The 18,512-nt window shown below is 39.1% G+C and overlaps 1 protein-coding gene across 1 annotated transcript in view; it reads left to right on the top strand.

The window, feature by feature from the left end:
• KDM1A (lysine demethylase 1A) overlaps nt 1–16,005 on the top strand; it is a 103,365-nt gene extending 87,360 nt beyond the window's left edge. Inside the window, 6 exon segments of the mRNA XM_037828233.1 lie at nt 9,424–9,556; nt 11,159–11,346; nt 11,748–11,862; nt 13,737–13,864; nt 14,567–14,713; nt 15,505–16,005. Coding sequence (XP_037684161.1) covers nt 9,424–9,556; nt 11,159–11,346; nt 11,748–11,862; nt 13,737–13,864; nt 14,567–14,713; nt 15,505–15,690 — 897 coding nt within the window. The 3' untranslated portion in view covers nt 15,691–16,005.
• The last annotated feature ends 2,507 nt before the right edge of the window (nt 16,006–18,512 follow it).

The following is an 18,512-nucleotide window of genomic DNA, read 5'->3' as shown; positions in this document are numbered from 1 at the left end:
ATTTCCAAGCTCTCAGTTCGATTCCATTGATCATTGTCTATCTTTGTGCCAATACTATGCTGTTTTGACCACTATGGCTTTATAGTAGGCTTCAACATCTGGAAATGTAAGTCCTCCCACTCATTCTTACATTTTAGAACGTTTTTGGCAATTCGAGGCCCATTTCCCTTCCAAATAAATTTCTTAATTAGCTTTTCTAAGTCTGCAAAGTAGGCTGTTGGAATTTGATTGGAATTGTGTTGAATCTGTAGATCAGTTTGGGTAGAATTGACATCTTTTTTTTCTCTTTCTTTCTTAAATTCAGCTTCATTGAGATATATTCACATACCATACAATCATCCACAGTGTACAGTCAGTTCACAGTACCATCTTACAGTTGTGCATTCATCACCACAATTAATTTTTGAACATTTTCCTCACTCCAAAAAAATAAAAATAAAAATAAAAGTAAAAAAGAACGCCTAAAGCATTGCATCTCCCCCATCCCACCCTATTTTTCATTAAATTTTTGTCCCCATTTTTGTACTCATCTGTCCATACCATGGATAAAGGGAATACGAACCACAAGGTTTCCACAGTCACACCATGTAAGGTACATACTATAGTATCAAGGCTACTGGGTTGCAGCTTAACAGTTTCAGGTATTTCCTTTTAGCTATTACCAATATACTAAAAACTAAAATGGGATATCTATATAGTGTGTAAGAACGCCCTCCAGAGTGACCTCTCAACTCCCATTTGCAATCTCTCAGCCACTGAAACTTTATTATGTTTCATTTCTCTTCCCCCTTTTGGTCAAGAAGATTTTCTCAATCCCACCATGCCAGGTCCAGGCTCATCCCTGGGAGTCATGTCCCCTTTTGTCAGGGAGATTTACACCACTGGGAGTCACATGGGGGGAGGGCAATGACTTTACCTGCCATGTGGGCTTAGAGAGAGAGGCCACATCTGAGCAACAAAGAGGTTCTCTGGGGGAGACTCTTAGGCACAATTATAAGTAGACTTAGCCTCTTCTTTGCGGTAACGAGCTTCATAAGGGCAAGCCCCAAGATTGAGGGCTTGGCCTATTAAATTGTTTGTCCTCAATGTTTGTGAAAATATCAGTAATAACCCAGGTGTGGAGGTTTCAACATTTCCATAGTTTTCCCCAGTTCTCAGGGGGCCCTGCAAGTACATTTTTATTCTCTGCCCAAATTACTTTGGGATGTATTCAGGATTTCATACTAACCTGTACAAACCTACCAGACCTCAGTTCCTATTCAGTTTCATAAAATTATGGTGTTTGAAATAAACTGACCATAGAAGTTAAATTATTTACTGTGCTACAGATAATATAGATCCTGCACCAAATAAACATGTCTTCCCTCGGTCACACACAGAAGTTGAAGTTTTAAAACACAGTCAATATCGTTTTTACCCTTGGGCCTGGTTTGCCTTAATCCTAACCAGATCCATGTCATTCATATCGCTAATTGATGTCTGATCTCGTTTTCAGCTTTTTTAACAGTTGTTGTATGAGGTAATAGTAATATGCATAGCTGCCGAGCTGTAGCTCAGTTTCAGGTGTCATACAGGTACCCAAAGTTCCAGAGACCAACCAGGTTATACACAAAGAGCTCAACATCTCAGAATTTGGAGATAACCATTACAACTCAGAATAGATGTCACTGCTGTAAGAAAGAGCTTACAATCAGGGGCCATTGTAAGTGTTCCCCTGATAAGCTGTGCTTTATGATTCAGTTTTAAGAGTTTACACATTATAATTAGTTCATATTAGTGAGGCATTACAGTGTTTGTCTTTTCATTTCTGGCGTATTTCACTCAAAATGCTGTCCTCAAGATCCATCCACCTAGTTGTATGTCTCACAACTTCATTCCTTCTTGCAGCTGCTCAGTGTTCTATTATATGCATACACCACAATTCACTATTGTGTTCATCAGTCAGTGTATCTTAGGCCACTTCCATCCATTGCAAATCATGAATACTGCCACCGTAAAAACCAGTGTGCAAATGTACATTTGTGTCCCTGCTCTCAGATCTTCCAAGTGTATACTCAATAATGAGGTTGCAGGACCTTATGGCACCCACATACTTAGCTTCCTGTGGAACCAGTACATTGTGCTCCAGATAAGCTACACCATTCTACTTCCCCACCAATAGTGAATAGGTATATCCCTCTCCACATTTTCTCCAGCACTTGTATCCCTCTGTTTATTTTTTTTCACTGCAATTTTATAGAGATATATTCATATGCCATACAGTCATCCACAGTATACAATCAGCTGTTCGCAGTATCATCATATAGACGTACATTTATCACCATAGTCGGCACTTGAACATATTGATTACTCCAAAAAAAAATTTAAAAAAAAGAATAATAAAAAAGATGATAGAAAAAATTAAAATAAAATAAAATACAATAAAGTCAGACAACAATACTACTACTAAGAATCCCATATCCCTCCCTTTAACCCCCTCTCATAGACATTTAGCTTTGGTGTATTGCCTTTGTTACGTAGAATTGACATCTTAATGACGTTTAGCCTTCCTATGCATGAAGACAATATCTTTCCACCTCTTTAGGTCCCCTTTGATTTCTTTTAGCAACAATTTATAATATTCTGTGTAGAGGTCTTTTACATCCTTGGTTAAATTTCTTCCTAGGTACTTGACTTTTTTAGTTGCTATTGTGAATGGAATTTTTTTTTAATGCCTCTTCAGTTAGGTCATTACTCTGCTGAATTTTATTAGCTCAAGTGGCTTTTTTGTCGATTTCTCAGGATTTTCCAAATATAAGATCATAGCATCTGCAAATAATGACAGTTTTACTTCTTCTTTTCTAGTTGGGATGCCTATTTCTTTGGCTTTACGAATTGCCCTGGCTAGAACTTCTAGCACAATGTTGAATAATAGTGGTGACAGTATGCATCCTTGTCTTGTTCCTAATCTTAGGCAGAAAGCTTTCAGCCTCTCACCATTGAGTACTATACTGTCTGTGGGCTTTTCATATATGCCCTTTATCATATTGAGGAAGTTTCCTTCAGTTCTACCTTGCGAGGCGTTTTTATCAAAAAGCAATGCTGAATTTTGTAAAATACTTTTTCAGTATCTCTTGAGATGATCATTTGATTTTTCCCTTTTGATTTGTTGATGTGTTGAATTACATTAGTTGATTTTCTTACGTTAAATCACCCTTGCATGCCAGAAATGAACCCCACTTGGTCGTGGTGTATAATTCTTTTAATGCGCCTTTGGATTCGATTTGCAAGTATTTTGTTTAGGATTTTTGCATCTGTATTCATTAGGGAGATTGGCCTATAGTTTTCTTTTTTTGGTAGTGTCTTTATCTGGTTTTGGTATCAGTAATATTAGCTTCATAAAATGAGTTAGGTAGCGTTCCTTTTTCTTCAGTGTTCTGAAAGAGTTTGAGCAGGAATGGTGTCGATTCTTTTTGGAAAGTTTGGTAAAATTCCCCTGTGAAGCTGTGTGGCCCTGGGCTTTTATTCGTAAGTAGATTTGTGATGGCTGGTTGGATCTCTTTGCTTGTGATTGGTTTGTTGAGGTCTTCTATTTCTTCTTGGGTCAGTCTAGGTTGTTCATGTACTTCCAGGAAATTATCCATTTCCTTTAAATCGTCTAGCTTGTTGGCATACAGTTGTTCATAGTATCCTCTTATGATTTTTTTAACTCTTCAGGATCCATTATAACTACCCCACTCTCAATCTGTTTATTTGTGTCTTCTCTTTTTTTGACTTTGTCATTCTAGCTAAAGGCTTGTTGATCTTGTTGATCTTCTCAAAGAACCAACTTTTGGTTTTATTTATTCTTTATTTATTTTTTAATTCTCTGGCTCATTTATTTCTGCTTTAATCTTTATTTCTTTTCTTCTACTTGCTTTAAGATTAGTTTGTTGATCATTCTTTAGCTCTTCAGTTGTTCAGTTAGGTCTTTGGTTTTAGCTCTTTCTTACTTTTTTGCTATATGCATTTAGAGCTATAAATTTCTCTCTCAGCACTGCCTCGGCTGTATCCCATAGGTTTTGATATATTGTGTTCTTGTTTTCATTCGTCTCTAGATATGTACCTATTTGTCTTGCAATTTCTTCTTTGACCCACTGATTGTTTTGTGAGAGATTTGGTTCTTTGATAGTTTTTGATTTTGAGTTGCATTCCATTATGGTCAGAGAATGTGCTTTGAATAATTTGTCTTTTTAAATTTATTAAGACTTGTTTTGTGCCCCAATGTATGATCTAATCTGGAGAACGTTCCATCAGCACTAGAGAAGAATGTATATCCTGGTACTTTGGGATATAACGCTCTATATATGTCTGCTAAGTCTAACTCATTTATCATATTGTTTAGGTTCTCATTTTCCTTATTGGACCTCTACCTAGTTGTTCTATCTATAGAAGTGAGTGGTGTATTGAAGTCTCCAATCATTATTATAGAAATGTCTGTTGCTCTCTTCAGTTTTGCCAATGGTTGTTTCATGTACTTTGGAGTTCCTTGATTGGGTGCATAAACATTTATGATTGTTATTTCTTCTTGGTGCATTGTCCCTTTTATTAATATATAGTGTCCATGTTTGTCTCTTATGACATCTTTGCATTTAAAATCTATTTTGTCTTTTATTTGCATAGCTACCTTTGCTTTCTTTTGGTTGCAGCTTGAGTAGAATATTCTTTTTCATCCTTTCATTTTCTGTCTCTTTGTGTCACAGGGTCTAAGAAGTCTGTTGTAAACAGCATATTGCTGGGTCATACTTTTTAATCCTTTCTTCCATTTGGCATCTTTTAATTGGAAAGTTTAATCCATTCACATTCATAGTTATTACTGTAAAGGGAGTTCATGAATCAAGCATCTTATCCTTTGATTTTCAGTTGTCAGATTTTCCCCTCCTCTTTTTTCCTTTAAGTTACTCTTACTAATACTCTTCAATTTTTTGCCCTTCTCCAGACTTCTCTCCTTTTTCTCTCAGCTGGTAGAGCTCCCTTTGGTATTTCTTGCATAACAGGTCTCTCACTAACAAATTCTCTCAGTTTTAAACTTTCTCTCAATTTTGAAGGAGTGCTTTGCTGGATAAAGAATTTTTGGCTGGTAATTTTTCTCTTTCAGAATCTTAAATATATCATACCACTGCCTTCTTACCTCCATGGTGCCCTCTGAGTGGTCAGTACTGTCTTATGTTGTTTCCCTTGTATGTGATGAATTGCTTCTCTCTTGCTGCTTTCAGAACTTTCTCCTTCTTTTCAGCATTTGACAGTCTTAACAGTAATGTCTCATAGTGGGTTTATTTGGATTTGTTCTATTTGGAGTTTGTTGGTCATCTTTGATTTACATATGTGTGGAGTGTAGAAGGGTTGGGAAGTTTTCTACAACTATGTCTTGAAACACTCTTCCTAACCCGTCACTCTTTTCTTCTCTTTGTGGTACACCAAGGATTCTTGTATTTGTGCGCTTCATTTGTCCATCATTTCCCTGAGATCCATTTCAAATTTTTTGATTTTTTTCACCATTTTTTCTTTTGTATGTTCTTATTCAGTTGTCTGTCTTCTAGTTCACTTATCCTTTCTTCTGCCTCTTAAATCTGCCATTGTGTGTCTCCAGTATATTTTTAATTTGATGAATAGTATCTTTTATTTCCATAAGATCTGCTGTTTTTTATTTACTCTTTCAAATTTTTATGTATGCTCTTCTAGAGTCTTCTTGATATCCTTTATGTCTTTAGCCATCTCGTTGAAGTTGTTTTGGAAATCTGTATGTACTTAATTAATTAATTAATTGTTCCAAATTTTGTGTTTCTTCTGGCTTTTTGTTTGTTTGGCTTGTCTGTATCCTCTTGTTTCTTCAGGTGCTTTATGATTTTCTGTTGGCCTCAGGGCATTTCCTTATCTTGGTAAGATTATTTTGGGAAATGCAGGATTTTGCATTTATATATAATTTGGCAGATCTACAGTTTGCTGGTGTGCGCCTTCCCTGCCCTACCAGCAGCTGGCACTCTTGAGCCGCCTCTTACTCTCAAGCCAGCCTTCCCGAACTTCTCCTCTGCGCTGGACAGCGTCCAGACCAGGTGGGGATCCAATCAGCACACCAGCTGTCCATGTACATTGGGGCTCCTGTCCAGGGAGTATGATGTGGACCCTGTGCAGTTTGGCAGGGAATCTGCTCAGTGGCACCCTACAACTCAAACATGCCCCACTCCCCTGCCTACCATACACCCTTGATCCTCTGAGGTGTGGGAGGGGATCCTGATGCTTCCCTGTAGCAACACTCTCCTATTCCTGCGTTTTGCTGGTGCACCCCCTGGACTTCCCTGTGGGGAGAATAAATGCCATCAATACTTGTCCACTGCCTCCCAGGTTCCCTCACAGGAGCTCTCAGCCTTGTTGCTACGGAGGATTATCTCCCCAGTCGACTGTTAAGGTGGATGCACAGAAGTGGAGATCCACTGCTCACCCCCTCTGAGTGGCCGTCTCATCGCTGCCGGCCCTGTGAGGGGGTCCTGGCTGAACAAACTCACCCCATCCCTCGAGGCATAGTCTTTCGGCCTTTCTATTCATGTCTGTCCAGGAAATACAAGAGTCCTTCTATGGTCACTCACACCCGTAAACCATGGTCTGGGGTGTTCTCCCACCTGTTTAGTTTCCTTCAGGGAGGAGAAGTCTGCTCCACCTCACCTGCTCCACCATCTTCCCCATATGTGTGTTTTTAAATAGCTTTATTAGAGGTAATTTACATTTTGTAAAATTCATCCATTTTTAGGGAACAGATTGATGTTTTTCCAAGTATATATAATCATGAGCCACCAACACAATCAAGACAGATAATTTCCTCCTTCATCCTGCAGAGTTCTCTTTTATCCCTTTGGTCATACACCTCTGTTCTTGGCCCCAGACATCCATTGATTTGCTGTCCCTATAGCTTTGATTTTTTTAAATTTCATATAAATCGAATCATATAGTAAGTATACAGCCTTTCATGTATGGCTTCCTTCATTCTAACTTCTAACTTCATTCTTCATTCTAACTTCTAACATGAAGTTTCTGAGATACACTGATGATGTTGCGTATTATCAGTTTGTTCCCTTCTGTTGTTTAGTTGTATTCCATTGTACAGATATACCACAGAGTGTTTACTCACCAGTGCATTGATGGACATTTGGATTGTTCCTGTTTACTGGCTTCATGAATGGAGTTGTTATAAACATTCATGTCTTTCTCTTTGGTAAATAGTGAGTGGAATTTCTTGGCCTAATGGAAACTTTTTAAGAAACTTCCAAATTGTTTTCCAAATTGTATTCCCACCAGCAGTGTGTAAAGGTTCCAATTATTCCACATCCTCATCAACATTTGTTACTGCCCGTTTTTAAAATTTTAGTCATAGTTCTAATGGGTGCGTAGTAGTATTTCATTGTGGTTTTAAGTTTTATTTCCCCAGTGACTAGTGATTTGGAGCATCTTTTCATGTATTTCTTCCCCATTTGTCTGTCTTCTTGGTGAAGTGCCTGTTCAAGTCTTTTGCCTGTTTTTAAAATCCAGTTGTTGTCTTACTGTTGAGTTGTAAGATTTCTTCAAGTTCTTTATATTCTGAATAGAAGTACTTTGTTCAGATATATGTTTTGCACATATTTTCTTCCAGTCTGCGGCTTGCCTTTTCATTTTCTAAATTGTATGTTTCAAAGAGCAGAAGTTCTTAATTTTTATGAAATCCTGTTTATCATCTCTCTCTTTCATGGTTTGTGATTTTTATGTCCTGAAAAATCCTTGTCTAACCCAAGGTCAAAAAGATTTTTTCCTATGTTTCCTTCCAGAAATTTTATGGGCTTAGCTTATATGTTTAGGACTATAATCTATTCTGAGTTGATTTTTGTGCGTGGTGAGGGGTGAGGGTAGGATTCCTTCTTTTCCATATGGTTATCTAATTATTTCAGCACCATCATTTCTTAACTTGTTTTGGCACCTTTGTTGAAAATCACTTGACCATGTAAGTGTGAGTCTCTTCATAGTTGCCGTTTTTTTTTCCTTATTCTGTCTGTTGTCCATATGCCAATATCACAGTCGTGATTACTGTTGCTTTTTAGTAAGTCTTTATATCAGGTAGTGTAAATTCTTCGACTTTGTTCTTTTTTTTGAGATTGTTTTGGCTATTCTATGTCTTATATTTCCATTAAAATTTTAGAATCTGCTTGTCAAGTTCTGCAAAATGTACCTCCTGGAATTTTGGTTGGGACTGCATTTAATCTCTAGATCAAATTTAGGGTGAATTGCCATCTTAACAATATTGATTCTTCCAATCCTTGAACATAGCCTCTCTCTCCATTTATTTAGGTTTTCTTTATCTCAGTTATGTCTTACAGTGTTCAGTGTATAGAGGTCTTACATATTTTTTGTAAAATCTTTGGGGTAAAATCACAGGGCTTTTCGGATATTGAATAGACCAATCTCCATGAGATTTTGGTCAGACTTAGGACTGCATGATTGTAAATATTATATTTTACTTACATATTTTAGTTTTCATTATTTATTTTTCCAGTAAAATTATTTTAACTTTTTAATCTTTAGATTATACTGATATTCTTTAGTATTTAAATTGTAGTAAAGGTAGGACTTGTTAAAGGTAAGAATCTGGCAGAATTCTCAGTTCCTCTGTGGTTTTTCATGTAAATACTAAATTAGACCCTCCCTAGTCATTGATTTATCATTTAAGTTGTCAATAGTGTATCCATTTGTAATTGTTTCAAATGTTGGTATTTTAACTTATCTGCCTGGAGAGCTGTGAGTTTTGCTTCCAGCCCAATATTTTAATCTAATGCCTGAGAATTGCAGCATCTTCTCCCCAGGAATTTCGTGGAATTAGAAATAATGGCTAGCTTTCAAAAGTTTTTTTAGATAGAAAATTTTTCAGTAAATTCAAAGAAATAAGATCACTTTGCGGATTCCTGACTTTCAGGCCAAATCTTGACTACTTTACCATATGGATAATGTTGGACCAGTCTTTTATAATTCTAGATTGCCTTATTCTAGTTTGACAGGCTTTAGTTTTAGAAGTCTTCTTCAACTTTAAAACTTGTACATTTAAGGACTGAAAATTGATTTTGTTCTTTTGCAAATGAAAATGTAATTAATTAATCATTAATTAATAATCTGATGTCCTACAAAATCTGTAATGTGTTCAAAAGCCAAATAAAGAAATTTTTATGATTTCTAATCAACTGATTTTCTTGGATCATAGCTCCCCCCACCCCCCCAACCTCCGTGGATGGTCTGGAGTTGGTGATATAGGAACTGAATACTGAATTTCTACCTTAAAATACTGACTTTTTTCACAAGCTGTTGTTTTTCAATGTTGTCATACAGAACTTGATGCAAATGTCATAGATTAGATTAATAACATGTGGAAATAATATCCTTTTCCCTCATAAGGATGATGACTTTGAGTTTACTGGCAGCCACCTGACAGTGAGGAATGGCTACTCATGTGTGCCTGTGGCTTTAGCAGAAGGCCTAGACATTAAATTGAATACAGCAGTTCGGCAGGTTCGCTATACAGCTTCAGGTATGTCACTGCTTTACAGTTAAATCTCTTCCTTGGAAACAGGGTACTGACCTTTTGTTGAGTTTGACCTACAGCAACAATGTTAGGTATATTTCCTGATAGAATGTTTTATAAACTATGATTCCTGAATAAAATTTTTGCATTTATATAGAATGATTGAGCCTATAAATCCTTTTGAAGTTCTAATCCCCTAATTTTACAAACCAGAAAATTGAAGCAAGTTTTAAAGTTTCTAATTTTTATCTGAATTAATTTGATATTATAATAACAGCCAGTGAGTTTGGATCTAATTTTCCTAAGTATATTCTTAAATACAAAGTGCCAGGATTTTGACCCCTGGACTCCAATGGGATCAAACCCTTGAATTTCACAATTTGCATCGTGGTCTTTGGATTCATTGTGACTTCAGGTGTGCTGACTTTGCTCAGGGTGGTTTCTTAGCTCTGTGAGCCATGCTGCTTATAATAAGATGACTTCAAAGATGGAACTGCCCTGTGATTTCTGTGGCAGTAGGCTTCAGTGCTCATTATTATTGCAGGTTGTTTCAGGGTGCATTTAATGTGGAGTGCTAAGAACCTGTTATCCACCCATTTTTGGAATTTTAGAAAGAGTCTTAAACTAATTGATAGTCTTAAACTCCTCAGGAAAGTCAAGTCTCCTCCATCTCTGAGGGTCTTCATGTGTCTGGACATGAGAAGTGGAGAATCAGCCTTACTCTCCAGGGCCTCTCCCTTTCCTAGAGTTGCAGAGATCACACAAATGGTTTTCTACAACCCCTGAAACAGTTTTCCAAAGGCAGCTTCTGGCTGATGGTGCTGAGAATATCTATACTCGCTAAATACCTTTTTTAGTTTGGTGAAGAACAGTTAGGATGGTTTTTCTTATCATTTTCTCTAGTTCTGCAGCCACAGAAAGATGGGATTATACTGAGCTCTTACATTTATTTTGAGTTATTTTTCTATATTTTGGAAATTATATAAATAATGCATTCATTGAAGGAAAATATCAAACACAAATGAGGAAAAATAACATGAACATATTTTCAGTGCCCTTTTGTATCCAGCTTTGAGCTCATTCATATCCTGATAAGCATCACAGTGTGTTCTTAAGGATTAGCCAGCTTGGCTGGTTTAGGCTGTATACCTTAGATTTGCATCCCCATCTTCCCCCTCTCTTGGTGCTCAGTGAGCAACTAACCACAGTGAAGAGGTATGGGTTCTATTGGGATAGACATTTTTTGCTTATTTTCTAATGTTGGTCTAAAGTCTCTTAACTTTGGTAAGTGGTAACCTCCTTTCATTAGTCCAGAAGACCCCAGTACATCCTACCAGGGTAAGAAAGTATGGTGGGTCAAGATCAAGGATTCAGAGTTTATCCTTAGGGTTTAAATCCTGGCACTTATTACTATGTGACCTTAGGTGAGTTATCTCACCTCTGCCTGTGTTTCCTTATTTATAAAATGAAGGTAATAGAATTTATCTCCTAGACTTGCAGTGAGAAGTAAATGAGAAGTGTGCACTATCTCTTGTGCATTAAATGTTCAGTACCCTTAATGTTATCATCCTCATCAACAGTAAAATCTTTTCCCTCCAACCTCTCTAGGATGTGAAGTGATTGCTGTGAATACCCGCTCTACAAGTCAAACTTTTATTTATAAATGTGATGCAGTTCTCTGTACCCTTCCTTTGGGTGTGTTGAAGCAGCAGCCGCCAGCTGTTCAGTTTGTGCCACCTCTTCCTGAGTGGAAAACATCTGCAGTCCAGAGGATGGGATTTGGCAACCTTAACAAGGTAACTTCCCCAGGCACTTCTCTCTATATACCCATTGTACAAATACCAACCTTACTGTCCTCCACTCATAAAAGAGAGGGGTTTGCATCTTTATACATTTTGCTGTGCTCTCAGCTGTCTGTGATATCAGGGCTGAGGCCTATCAATTCATTCCCTTAAGAGCTTAATCATATATATATATACCCATGAGGACTTACGGGGTCACTTCACAAACCCAAGCCTACTAAGAGAAAGTCATAAATGTCCTGAGTAGGGATTTCGGGGTTATGTTGAAAATAGATTAGAAGGGACCTTCAATAACGTTTGAGGAAGAAGAAAGTACTTCCTGTTGAGGCACAACTATGCTTAATGCCGTACTGTTTGAGCCCTGTCACCCATTCACGAGCTCTTCCTTATGGTAGGTGGTGTTGTGTTTTGATCGAGTGTTCTGGGATCCAAGTGTGAATTTGTTCGGGCATGTTGGCAGCACAACTGCCAGCAGGGGCGAGCTCTTCCTCTTCTGGAACCTCTATAAAGGTAATTGCTTTCTAGTTTAGTGTTTTTCATATCCTTAAAGAAAAGAATTGGAAATGTTCTGGGTTTTCCCAAATATATATGCCTTGAATTTTCATTCACTCAGCCAACAATTGCTGAAATCCTTTCTAGGTGCTAGGGATATGAAAAAGAAAAAAGGTGCCTGCCTTCAAGTAGCTCACAGCCTAGTGGGGCATACAGTAAGGAGGTAGGTGGTCCCAGAACAGAGCTGTAAGTGGAGTGACAGAGTGAAAATGGAGAGCACTAAAAAAGACCACACAAAAAGAAGAAACCCAGTCAGGAGGGACAGGTCCCAGGGGGGCTTCTTGGAAGGGAAAACATATCCTGTATTCTCAGAGTTTTGTAGCAGACTTGCACCAGAAGCTTTGATCACTTCCCTTAGAATGCATTTATCATTCTCCTCCTTTCTGTTTCTAATTATTTTCTTCTGTAGTTGGACTAAACTACAATTTTGTGCTAAAGAAAATATTTATATTTTACCTCATTCCAAAAAAATGGTATAAGACAGTAAGAAGTTTAGATGACATTCTGCTGTGCAGCAACATCAAGAGGCATGGCCTTGACAGTGCAGGCACAGTTAGCCAACTTGACACCCACCCTCCACTTCCTTCCATCACTCCTCACTGCCTTATACTGAAATGTCATTCACATTCCCAGAGCCTCTAACTCCACAGAGGAGGCACTTTGTTCCCTCAGCACATTTTTTTCTTAATAATAGACAAGGGCTCCTTCCCTTTCCCCATTCAGACCATCATCAAGTCTCCTGTCATGCCAGTGCCAAAAAATCTCTCAAGTCTCTTTACTTCTGCCGCCTACCCCCAGTCCAAGCCACTGTCACCTCTTACCTGGACTGTTGCCATTAGACACTAACTGATAGCCCTGCTTCTGTCTTTTGATGGCTTTCCATTGAATTAAGGAAAAGGGTCAAACTCCTTATCATAGCTGTTGATAAGACCCATCATAATCTAGCCCCTTCTCTACTTCTTCAGCTTTGTCATTGTCCATTCTCCCCCTTGCTCCCTGGGCTCTAGGCACACTTGTCCACTCTCAAATCCTGGAATTTTGGAATGTACCATGCTGTTTCCTACTTCAAGGCTATGTTGTTTTCTACTATGGCCTTGGCCTGGGATGCTGCTGCTTCCTTCTCTTCTTTCTCAAACTGGCTGATTTGTACTCAGCCTTCAGATCTTGACCTAAATGCTGCTTTTTCAGAGAGGCCTTCCAGGACACACATACACACCCCCCACACCCACCCATATCAAATCTAAATTAAGTCCCTGTATTCTTTGCTTATCCTATGTTTTTCTTCATAGCTTTTGTCATTTCATAATTATATATATATCTGTAATGTGTGATTACTTATCTGTTGGCATACCTAATCTAGTTTTTAGCTTTTATATCCCCAGCACCTAGAACTGTGCCTATCATATAAGTCTGTTGAATAAATATTTGCTGAATGGCTGAATAAAGGTTGTGATGGGCTTGGAGAAGCCTGGGATCACTAGAAGGTATGTAGCCATTGTCACACCTGTCTGAGGTGGTTAGGACTTAAGAATTCTCTGCATAAATATAGGGGTACTTGTTAACTTTCTTTAGGTAGCAAGGACAGGAATTTTATCTTCAGGATTGCTGTATTCTGCAGTTATAAGCAATGAAGTGCGTGTGAGTCACACTTTGCTGGCTATCATCTACCAGCTCCTTTCTGAGGATAAATTTTGATTTGCGTTTCAGAAACATAACTTGTGCATGTCTGCTGTCATTAGATTTTAGAGCACCAAAAATAATGTGGGGCATAACAAGGAGGTTTTTGAGAAAAGCTGTAGAAAAACCCTGGATTGTCCTTTGTGTTTTCATAGCTCCAATACTATTGGCACTAGTGGCGGGAGAAGCTGCTGGCATCATGGAAAACATAAGTGATGATGTGATTGTTGGCCGATGCTTGGCCATTCTCAAAGGGATTTTTGGTAGCAGTGCAGTGCCCCAGGTAAGTGGGCGGGTGGGGCAAGCAGGGATCTGGGGTTCAGATTAAATCTGGGTTTGACATATTCTCTTAACTTGCAGCATGGGTCCTTGGTCAGGACAGTTTCAGGCAGAATTAAGAAATGCATGCTGGGTATTTATGAATATTAAGATTTGGAGTTCATGCCCTAAGTGTGGGATTTAGAAAAGCCCCCCTTTACATGGACTTGGTGGATATCTCAAGGCTGTTTGCCCACCAGCATTTCTCTTTTCCTTGTCTCTGCTTGTGGAGTCATACCTCCTCCTGCCTTTTAGACAAAGTGGCCAAATATACACGGCCTGTGATTACTTTAGGGAAGTCTAAGAGAATCTCTTAGTACTTTTTTCTAATTCTTTAGTCCCTTTGAAATACTTACAACTCATTATGATTCCTGTGAGAGATGCATATTAAAGCTTCATGTGAATTTATAAGGGAATAAAGGTCAAGTCCTGTGTAGATCTCTACATTCAGAGACAAGAAGGCAACATGGAAGCTTCCTTGCTGTCTGAAGGCATTTTTGTCTCAGTGTACTTCACAGCAGCAGCATTCTTCACTTAGCTAACCCTCATGTCTTCTGCCTCTGTCTCTTTAACACATACCTCCATTTATCACAGCTTTTCTACCTTTCAGAGATGACTGGTTTGTCCTCAGTATCCTGTAATAACTTTTGCTCATTTTTTTTTTTAGCCCAAGGAGACTGTGGTGTCTCGCTGGCGTGCTGATCCCTGGGCTCGGGGCTCCTATTCCTATGTAGCTGCAGGATCATCTGGAAATGACTATGATTTAATGGCTCAGCCAATTACCCCCGGCCCCTCAATTCCAGGTGCCCCACAGGTGAGAAACTTACCTGGGTTTATTTGGGGAAAAACTAGTATCCCAGGACCTCAGAGTAAAAATGATGTCACTGATTTCTTTTTACAATTCTAGTCTATCCTTGGACTCTTTCAGAAAACTAAGAGCAGAGTAAAAGGGAGAAGTATTTGTTTAGGTTTCTTACATTTTGGCTTTGTTAATCTAGGCAGTCTACATTCACAATTGAAGAATCCAATTATTGGCAATTATTTTTTTCCCTTAAAAAATTTTTTTTAATTGCATCTCATTTTCTAATGGTTCATTGCAGGGTCTCAAGTACTAGAGGCTTCCAAGGCATGCCCCCAGAGAAATAACGTCAGGGCCTTATCCAGATTATGTCCAGACTCTGCTCCAGAGAGGAATAAGGGATCCTCCTGACCTGAGCCCAGGACCTGTGGCATACTATGGCCTGCTCTGAGCTCAGAGGCAAAAGTATTCCTGAATAAGAACAAATGGTGTACTCTCTGTGGTTCAGAGTAGTCAGGAGCCCTCCCAGTAGGGGCCATATGAGGCAGAGGAAACTGAGATCTGGGTATCCCCCAGAGTTACACTGGTATGTAGAACAGTTAAGCATCACCCTAGAACTGAGGCTGGGGCTGTCAATTCTAGGAAATGCTTACTGATTAAGGAGACTTGAGAAGCTTTTTTGGAATGATGGACTAGTGATTGGGGGTTAGCCTTCAAAAGTTAACAGTAATTTGACAGTTCAAACACAAGAATAAAGGTATGTTTGCAACCTACTGATTTTCTCTTAATTTTTTTCCCTGAAATAGCCAATTCCACGACTCTTCTTTGCGGGAGAACATACGATCCGTAACTACCCAGCCACAGTCCATGGTGCTCTGCTGAGTGGGTTGCGAGAAGCAGGAAGAATTGCAGACCAGTTCTTGGGGGCTATGTATACCCTGCCTCGCCAGGCCACACCAGGCGTCCCTGCACAGCAGTCCCCAAGCATGTGAGACATACGCATTCCAAAGGAAGAGTACGCATCTTTTGCTATAGTAAGCAAAGTTCTTCTAGCAATACTAGATTCAACTGAGAAACAAATCCTGGCATCTGGGCTCATGATCAGCTGCTGCAGCTCTCTTTGTTCAGGTGGCCAAGGAGGTTGTCTCCTTTGAAAGACTCGGAGCATAGGGAGGAACTTGTCCATTAGTTTGGAATTCTGCACTCTTCATAAAGACTGAGGCAGGCAAGCGCTGTGAAGTTTACATCTTAGTCTCTTGGTGTGTGGTTGGTTTTTTTTTTATATTTTGAGAATAAAACTTCTTATAAAATCAGTCCTGTCTTTTGTTTCCCCTTTGGGTTGGAGCTGTATAATAGGCAAGGGTATTACTCCTTTCAAAATGCCAGTTTTTCTCCTGTGGCAATAGCAATTCATGTATGTTCTTCATGTTTAAATAAGGAAGTCGTCAGAAGATAGCGTTGAGTCAGTCCATATGGCTTTGTTTTGTTTTGAGAGACCGTTTTAAGAAGCTGTGGGCTTCCTGGTCTGCTCACCCACCATTGGGGTGGGCTTAGACTTCCATACTGGGATTGTGTGGTGGTGTGCCAAGGGTACGAAGCCAAGTGTCTTAGGACACTTCGGATGAATTTTCCAAGATGAAACAAGACTTAAAGCTTGGACCTCTGGCAGACCGCTACCTTTATTCCCCCAATTCCCTTTGCGTGTGTTAAATTTCCACTTCTGTTGAAGATAATTGGCATAACAGTTTTGCAAGGTGTTATATAAAGGAAAGATCAAGGTTTAAGATTTAGGAAATGTAGCTGGTGTGTTAGTTTCCTATTGCTGCCGTAACATACGTAGTGACTTAAAACAACAGAAATCTGTTATCTTTCAGGTTTGAAGGGTGGAAGTATAATAGGTTGGTCCAGAGGGCTGTGTTCCTTATGGAGGCTCTGAAGGGAGAATCCATTTCCTTGCCGTTTCCAGCTTCTAATGTCTTGCCTGTATTCTTTGCTTATGGCCCCTTCCTCCATCTTCAAAGTGAACTGTTGCAATTCTGCTTCCATCATCACTTCACCTTCTTTTCTATAGTCTAACCTCCCTCTGTGTTCCTTTTACAAGGACACCTATGATAACTTTTTGGGCTACCCAGATAATCCAGGATAATCTTCCCATCTCAGAATCCTTAATCATATCACATCTGTAAAGTCTTTTTTACCAGGTAAGGTAGCATTCACAAGTTGTAGGAATTAGACCCTGTATCTTTGGGACCATTATTCAGCCGACCAGAGCTGAGTTGGCATTCTCATCTCTAAAACTGAGGTCACTGCCTGTCTTACAGGGCGGTTGTATTATGACCAATTTGTTCCTGGTCCCATCCTTAGAGACCTGGTGGGCAAAAATAATACACATCCAGCTTTCTTCAATCTAGGTGTGGGGGGTGTTTTTGACTTCCAGGGGTTATTTTACACTTGCTATGTCAATGCAGGAAACAAGAATTGCTACTTACTGAGGAATTGGAATCAAAGGCCCCAAAGCAGCAGTTACTTCAATGTCTGTTAACCTGGGTGTCACTGACCTAAATAGCCTAGTTCACAAGTCTGTTAAGTTGTTATAAGCATTAGTATTCTTTGGCTCAAGAAGAGGAAGAACCTGTAGCTTTGTTGGTTTCTTTGCCAAAGTCCCCTATGTAATATGGTGGCTTTCCTGGTACTTTGAGCTTGAGTATTGAGTAGTCTGATGGCTGACAGATACTGCTTTGACAAAGGAGTTGATGAAATAGTTCAGATTTCCAGCTGTAAGAGGAAAAGATGACATGAGATCTTTGCCCACCCCCCCCAAATCCCCTGGCCATTGAGCCAGTTAACTACATTTAGTGTGGCTGACCCTGTTTGGGTTGCTGTAGAAACAAGATTGAGAACTATTTACTTTTAGGCTTTGTTTCTAAATGATTCTTTGTGTCTATGTGCATGCCCCCTCCCCCAAGTATTTTTGCAGAGAAATGGAGAAATCTGAATGGAGAGCTGATCTGGGTTCTGTCATCAGCTTATTATCTTGGATGGACATTTCTTCTCTACGGTATGTTCTCCATGTTTTATAAAGGAGGATATACTAGATACGAGATACCTGTTAAAAATTGTTTTAGCAAGGGATTTCAATTTAATACCTTCCATTCTTACTCCAAATCCCAACACAATGAACATAGTAGAGCTGTTTTGGTGGTTGACTCTCTTGGTGTGGGCCATCCTGTCTTCTTTCTTCCTCTCTGAGTATGAGTTCTGGAGCTCCTCAGAGCAACTCAAAGGTTCCCTTTGGCTCTCAAGTCTGTGACTATGAATTACGTAAAGAGAATCTGATGAGCCAGAGACGTTAGAGGGAAATTAAATCAGGAAAGTGAGGTTAAAATTATTGGAAGGCCGTATTTCTTTTACGGCCTTCTAAACCAGGACATGTGAAAGACATTATTATTATGGTAGAAGAACAATGTAAACACAGGTCTGGGGAAGCCTGGTACATGTCACCCTAATTACAAATGAGCTTACTGCCCAAATTCCCCAGTGTCAGTCATCTCTGCTTCTATGTTGGGTCAGGCCAGATCCCTTTCCAAAGCAAAGCATTTTGTGTTCAAAAAGAATTCTCTGAAACTTTCCAGAGTCAAAAGCTGTGTGTACTTTGTAGAAGACACAGTAGAGAATTGTATTTAAGTCATTCCTTGGTAGGTCAGTCTCCTCCCTCTGTGTTGGAATCAAGGGAATGATCACTTTTCCTGTATAATCCAGAAAACAGATTCTTTGATATTAATGGTTTTTAGGAAAAGGTCCAGGGTTCCAACCC

The sequence above is a fragment of the Choloepus didactylus genome, chromosome 2 (genome assembly GCF_015220235.1).
Source record: "Choloepus didactylus isolate mChoDid1 chromosome 2, mChoDid1.pri, whole genome shotgun sequence".
Lineage (NCBI taxonomy): Eukaryota > Metazoa > Chordata > Mammalia > Pilosa > Megalonychidae > Choloepus > Choloepus didactylus.
Note: the sequence above shows the minus strand (reverse complement) of the source record. Positions and strands in the feature narration are given on the sequence as shown.